Source organism: Monopterus albus, unplaced genomic scaffold (genome assembly GCF_001952655.1).
Source record: "Monopterus albus unplaced genomic scaffold, M_albus_1.0 scaffold373.1, whole genome shotgun sequence".
Classification (NCBI taxonomy): domain Eukaryota; kingdom Metazoa; phylum Chordata; class Actinopteri; order Synbranchiformes; family Synbranchidae; genus Monopterus; species Monopterus albus.
The window spans coordinates 122,672-129,468 of NW_018128253.1; the positions used below are offsets into that span (position 1 = coordinate 122,672).

Consider the following 6,797-nt stretch of genomic DNA (forward strand, 5'->3'; position numbering starts at 1 on the left):
TTTTGTAGTCCACGGGGACCTTACATTGACTTACATTCATTTCCTGTAGACTAACCCTAACCTTAACCAGAACCACTACTTGCCTAATCCTAACCTTAACCTCATCCTAACCCTAAACCATGTTGCCACCCTAAAATTCAATTTCTTGCCCATGGCGACCTCAATTTAGGTCCCCACCGTGAAATGGGTCCTCATGAGTTGGTATGGAGTCAGGAAGAAGTCCCCACGTAGCAGGGAAAACTCGTCCACACACACACACACACACACACACACACACACACACAGTCTCTTTATGGCTGCCGCTTCAGTCTATTGTATTGCATCAAAATAAAGTTTTATAGTTTTATTGATCAGCTCCATATATACCTGTGCACCCAGCCTTCTGGGGCTTTGTCCTGGTTGATTTGACTGATTTTAGCATATACAGTGTCACTGATATCGGTATATCAGAGATACAGCGACTCAGCTTTCTAGAAAATCTCATGGACAGGAAGCACTCGACCACAGTCTGGAGTGCCACAACAGAGTGTGGACATGTTTGAAAAGGGCAGGTTTCAGGTGACTAAGTTAATTTGCAAGAATTTCTGAACATGCTTTGACTTTGTCATTATTAGTTCCTGGGTGTAGTAGACTGGTGTTTTTATCCATTTTAACACTAGAACCGCCAACAATGCAGTACCTCCTAGAACAGCTGGAGGTCATTTTGACCTTGCGCCACTTCAGGCTTTAATTGCAAATTTGAAATCTACTACAGGAATGTTGGGTCATTTTTTCAAAATAGCATGCAAAAATTGATGAAATAATAAAACATCAAAATTTTATTTCTTTTATTTTAGCAATATAAAAATATAAATTCACTTTGGTTAAACTATCAGTGGAAAAATACATGTAATAAAATATGAGAAATTGGTCAAACAGATAAAAACATTAACATTGCTCATAAACACTGAACGTTACAATAATAACAGTCCATTGCTTTCATGAGAAATAAACATGAATTCAGAAATATTTACAAAGAAAGAGAGCCTTGGTCAAAAATGTTTGGGAACTACAGGCCTATTCCGCTCCAAGCTCTGCCACACAGCTTACTCACAACCAGCACAAACACTGAAGACCTTGACAGTACGCTGACCACACACAGGTTGCCAGCACTTGACGCACAACTTGACAGTTTTTTTTTATTGCAGGGCATTTTGACTGTATACTGCCTTTGCTTCTCCTGAGGCTGCTCTACCAGTGTTTGTAGGGGCAGTGACACAGTCTCAGTTGCCTCTTTCATTTGCATGTGGTCACTGCATAATTCTTTACACAACTGCAGAAGTAAGTCGCGCCTAGCAAGTTTTGCTTTTGCGCAGCTCTGGTAAAGAATGCATACATTGATGCCAGCCAGGTCCAACATGTTATAGAACAGCGGTCTTCGGTACTGCGGGGGGATGCGCAACAATACCTGTATGTAAACAATGTATAGTAGCAGCCGGTGATGTGCCGAAAAAAGCACCCCCCGTGAATCCCTACGCTCAGGGAGAGGGGAGGGGCTAAGGGAGAGGAGAAAATCAAGGGGGTGCTTTTCACAGCAGGGGTGACACACTGCTAGCATGGATGCGTTTGTGAAAAGAGAGCCAAGGAAGTGTAAATCTGGTGGTGCATCAATGCCAACAGCTTCAACGAGTGAAGGTACCAACACAAAGAGTGGTAATCTCACATCTTCTGCCCCGTTTTGACAGGATTTGCAGTGCAAAGCAAGCCCACACCACTCACTGAAAAGTGTGCAGATCAAGACCTAACTCTTGCAAAAAATGTTTATTTCCATGGATGGCAAAAATATTTAAAATAGGAAAACTGTTAATCTGTTGTTAACCTCCATTGTGTTGTTAACCTTTATTGTGTTGTGTTGTTAATAAATTGCAGGCAATATAAAGAAAACTGCATTTTTAAAAAAATCTGTGTGGGGTGGGGGCGCGGAAATATTTTTATCCACAAAGGGGGGCCCAGCAGAAAAAGTTTGAAGACCACTGTAGAAGATGACGACTGGCAGGTGGCGGCTCTTGTGGAGTATCGTCTGATCATTTTATCCAGGACATGCACTCCCACCTTGGTCTTGATATAGTAGTGCACTGTGTCTGGCTGTCACTTTCCACGTTCACCATCTGGTGCATTGTGCTGAGGATGCACACATTTTTGTTCACCTTCCCCTGATATATTGAGTATTGCCTTGTCACTCTTCATCACTTTGATGTCATGCAGTAGTGCTTTCTGATGCACGGAAGATGGGAGTGAACGCCTGTTTTTGTACACAGTGCCTACCAGAGTGGTGTTCTTTACTAGGAGTTTATGAACAAGGGGGAGTGATGTAAAAAAGTTGTCTGTAGTGACGTTTCTCCCCTTGCCTAGGTAAAGCCGCATCAGGTTCATCACTACACTACACTCATTTTGTATCTTGGTTGCCTAGCAACACCTATTGTTAATTTTGGAAAGTATGTGTGTATAAGAATGGGGGATTGTGAGGCATTAATGTAAAATGTTTTGAGCTGTGTATTTGACTGGATATATAATTTATATGGCTATACAAGTGCAGTCTATTTACCATTTTTGCATTAGGAGTAATGGAGGTCAAAATGACCTCAAAGCAGTTCTAGGTAAAACCACTCTTTTTTTCTCTTTTATTCCAGAATCCCCAAAACGCATAACATGATGTGTAACACACTTTTTGGAAAAGTCATTGACTGGGAGGCATAGGGTTTTTATTCAAAGTTGCATGCATTTTAATAGGCAAGAGAGGTCAAAATGACCTCATGGCGGTTCTAGTGTTAAATAAAATCAACACAATGTGTGAAGGAATCTGAATGCTTTCTGAAGCTACTGTAAATGTATATAAAACACATGTAAACGTGTCTCTGCCAGCAGCAGGGTGGTGGAGGGAGCGAGGATGAGCCTCAGCAAAGACCTCCCATCTCATCCTTACTGACCTCAAAGCCGTCAGTGGCCTCCTCTACCGACATGCTCAACAGTAAGCTGTCTCAGCTCAAAGAGTCCAGAGAGCTGTACCAGCAGGAACACAACACGCACTCCCACTCCCCAACCAACACACACACCCGCTCAGCCTCACCGGCGACCAACCTGGACGACTTGAAGAAACGTCTGGAGAGGATAAAGAGCAACCGGCAATAAGGAACACCACATCACCACCTCATCTCAGCTGCAAAGCCTGTGGAGTTCAGCTGGTTGTAGAACATACAACATCCTCCTCATTAACTCACTTTGCATTTGCGTATTCTTGTTCTGGTAGATGGGAATAGAAACACTTGGACACTCAAGCCGACCCCTTTGTTTCAACCAATCAGGTAACAACTGACAACCACCTGCTTAAATTTGAACCTGACCCCACCCACTGTGCCTGTACAATAACAGAAATCAAATGCACCCTGATCTGATTGGAGGTGAGACTGAACCGATGTTCTGGCTGGAGTTTTAAGCTACACACGGTGCAGAAACAGTCCCAGTTATAGCCTCTTTTCAGCCAACAGATGCTTTATTTCAGCATCATTGTTGTTTTTAAGTGTCAGCTATTGGACGAGAGAGCTGAAAGACCGAGTCCAGGAGTGAGTAGTGTTGTGTGTACAGGATCACAGTCAGCTGACACCCACCCCAGTCCTGCCCTGCCTTTTCTCCACTCTCCTGTGTAGACTTGCCACTGCATTGTTAGTATTGATATACTTACCCCCCCCCCCCCCCCCTGTTTGGGCTTCGTGTTTCGGTCAACAGTGTTCTTGTCCCTATTTAAAAATTAACCACTTCACTGTCATAAAGCGCTTCTCATGTGCTTGCAGGAAAATACCTTGGATGGAGATTCTGAAGTCGGATGTGTAGCTGTGTGAGTGCAGTGTGACTGCGCCCTTGGTTCAGCTTGTAAACTGGGCAACCTGGTGGTTCAGAACAGCTGCAGAAAGTTTACATTTCCTTTGTCAGTAAGGTCAAAGTTACTGGCAGGTGGGCGATGAGGCAAACAACAATTTTACTCTTTCAAGTGCACTTGTTGCAAGCGTTTGATTTTGGCCCAATTCAGACCTTTTGCTGTGTGCTTAGGATCACAAAATTAGTCACATCAAGCTTCAGCTCCTTGTGGGGGTTCAAACTAGCAAGGCTCTAAAAGCCACTGCTGTTCGTTGATACTGAACAAAGTCTGTTTTAAGCAGCTGTTTGAGGGTTACATAGGGAACGTCCACTTTTATTTTGAAAAAACGTGGGCTTCTACTGAGCATTTGTTTTTTCAGTCATCCTTCAGTTTAACTAGGTTAAACGTTTTGCCTCCCAGTGATTAAAACCTGCAGACATGGTGGTACACAGTTGAAAAGCACTGTTTTTATTCTACAGAAGTGGCACAGTCAATCCACTGTCACTTTTAAGCCACTCAGTGCTGAGAATCATCTCCTCTAATAGCAAGCAGAGTGTTTACAGGTGTGTTTTTGTTGGATGGTGCTGTGGGCTGACATTTGGCTGTGCATACTGTATGTAACATCCTCTATTAACTCCCCGTTTCACTTATTTAACAGCGGCTGTGGAACAGGTGTCCACCATGGCTGTCACTGTAAAGTGCATTGACCAGACTGGTTATATATGTACAGCTCTTTATCCAGCTGAAGGAAGGCCACTCAGTCTATAGGCTGAAAGAGCATGGCATGAAGTCCATGATTTTTATTATTTTAACCATTTGTGTAAATAAAGTTTGCATTAATGAAACTGCTGTTTTAAATGTCATTGTTTTTCTGATGAAGATGACTGTCCTGTCTTTCATCTGTTCTGTAGTTGAATGTTGAACAAATTAAAATACAAATAACATTGTTTTTGTATTTAATTCCAAAGTCAGTGCTAGTCTTAACATTGTTCCTCTCTAGCTTTCCTTGTATAATCCATAGTGCAAAATGGCAATAAAGTGTTTTTTGTAGTAATCCATCTTTGAGTGTTAATCTTATTCATCTTTTTGTAAAGTAAAACAACTGCATCAGTATATGGTTTGTGCTGTGTGTATCGTTTGTGTATTTATTGTCATCTAGGCCGACTGCTTCTGCATTGCTTAGCATCAGACTAGTGGAGTGGAAATGATCAAACTAAACAGGTGGCACCTCAAAACTTGCAGCAGCAAAGTTCATTATTCCACAAAAGTGCCCTTTAAGGGAAGTAGCTTCAGTTTTTTGTGGGGGGGCATCAAATTTAATTCTTTCAAATTTCCTGTTTAGAAAGGAGCAACGTGCTTTTTCCATGTATTTATTTCTCCAGTCAGACATTCTGTCATTTGGAAGTGCTGGGAAATTGTTGGCTGTAAACATTGAACCTCCACTTACAATAAATAGTGTCCATGAAGCAAAATAAACTCTCTCCAGTTTCTGCTAAATGCTCAGGGCAAACTGCGCATTTGCTGTTTTAAGCTGTTACATTTTTATCAACTTCACAAGATTAACTTGTCTTCTCGCTTGTTTCTCTGTCAGTCTTTACATTTAATAGAAACCCATGCTAAAGAAGGCTCACCTCTTAAAATTCAATTTAATATAAGCAATTGGTCAAATATATCACCATATAATGACAGTGGGAACTGATCTTGTAATATAATGGTCATAGTTATGCAACTAACCTCGGATTCAGGAGGAACAATGCGGTTTTCGGCCTGGCCGCGGAATACTGGACCAGCTCTATACACTCTTCAGGGTGGCGGAGGGTTCATGGGAGTTTGCCCAACCAGTCCACATGTGTTTCGTGGATTTGGTGAAGGCATTCGACCGTGTCCCTCGCAGCGCCCTGTGGGGGGTGCTCCGGACAGAATTTCTAGGTGCAGTCAGGGGCTGGAGGGAGTCCGGTTTGGGGACCACAGGATCTCGTTTCTTGCTTTTTGCAAATGACGTCTTGTTGGCTCCATCAAACCTGGACCTCCAGCATGCACTGGGGCGGTTTGCAGCCAAGTGTGAAGCGGCTGGGATGAGAATCAGCACCTCCAAATCCGAGGCCATGGTTCTCAATCGGAAAAGGGTGGCTTGTTCCCTTCAGGTTGGTGAAGAGTTCCTGCCTCAAGTGGAGGAGTTCAAGTATCTTGGGGTCTTGTTCACGAGTGAGGGAAGGATGGAACGGGAGATTGACAGGTGGATCGGTGCAGCTTCTGCAGTAATGCGGTCAATGTACGGTTCATCGTGGTGAAGAAGGAGCTGAGCTGTAAGGCTAAGCTCTCAATTTACTGGTCAATCTACGTTCCGACTCTCACCGATGGTCATGAGCTTTGGGTCATGACCAAAAGGGCAAGATCCCGGATACAGATGGCCGAAATGAGCTTTCTCCACAGGGTGGCCGGTTGCACTCTTAGAGATAGGGTGAGGAGCTCAGTCACCCGGGAGGAGCTCAGAGTAGAACCACTGCTCCTCCACATTGAGAGGAGCCAGCTGAGGTGGCTCGGGCATCTGTTTCGGATGCCTCCTGGGCGCCTTCCTAGGGAGGTGTTCCAGGCATGTCCCACCGGGAGAATATATTTGGCTGATGAGGCTGAAGTCAAGGCAGTAATGTTGCTCACATAAGTCTTTAGCCAAGGTCACAACCCAAATATGTTGCTTAAACAGGCTGCCTCCTTCTCCAGCTGCTTAGTGTTTTCAAACAATACCCCATCAGCTGGATGAATTGGATCATGAATTGAGAATTTGAAATGAGACATTATGGGTTCTAAATACAGATCCTTATAATGAAATTTAAGAGTTTGGATCACTATTTGAAAGAATAAAAATATTTGGAAGCATTTGTTTAACCTCTGCCATGGTGAAAAA

At 43.3% G+C, this 6,797-nt stretch overlaps 1 protein-coding gene across 5 annotated transcripts in view; it reads left to right on the forward strand.

The window, feature by feature from the left end:
* ckap5 (cytoskeleton associated protein 5) overlaps positions 1-3,623 on the forward strand; it is a 67,187-nt gene extending 63,564 nt beyond the window's left edge. For all 5 annotated transcript variants that reach the window (XM_020585655.1, XM_020585656.1, XM_020585657.1 and 2 more), the window contains one exon: positions 2,905-3,623. In XM_020585655.1, coding sequence (XP_020441311.1) covers positions 2,905-3,168 — 264 coding nt within the window. In that variant the 3' untranslated portion in view covers positions 3,169-3,623. The remainder of the gene's footprint in view (positions 1-2,904) is intronic.
* The last annotated feature ends 3,174 nt before the right edge of the window (positions 3,624-6,797 follow it).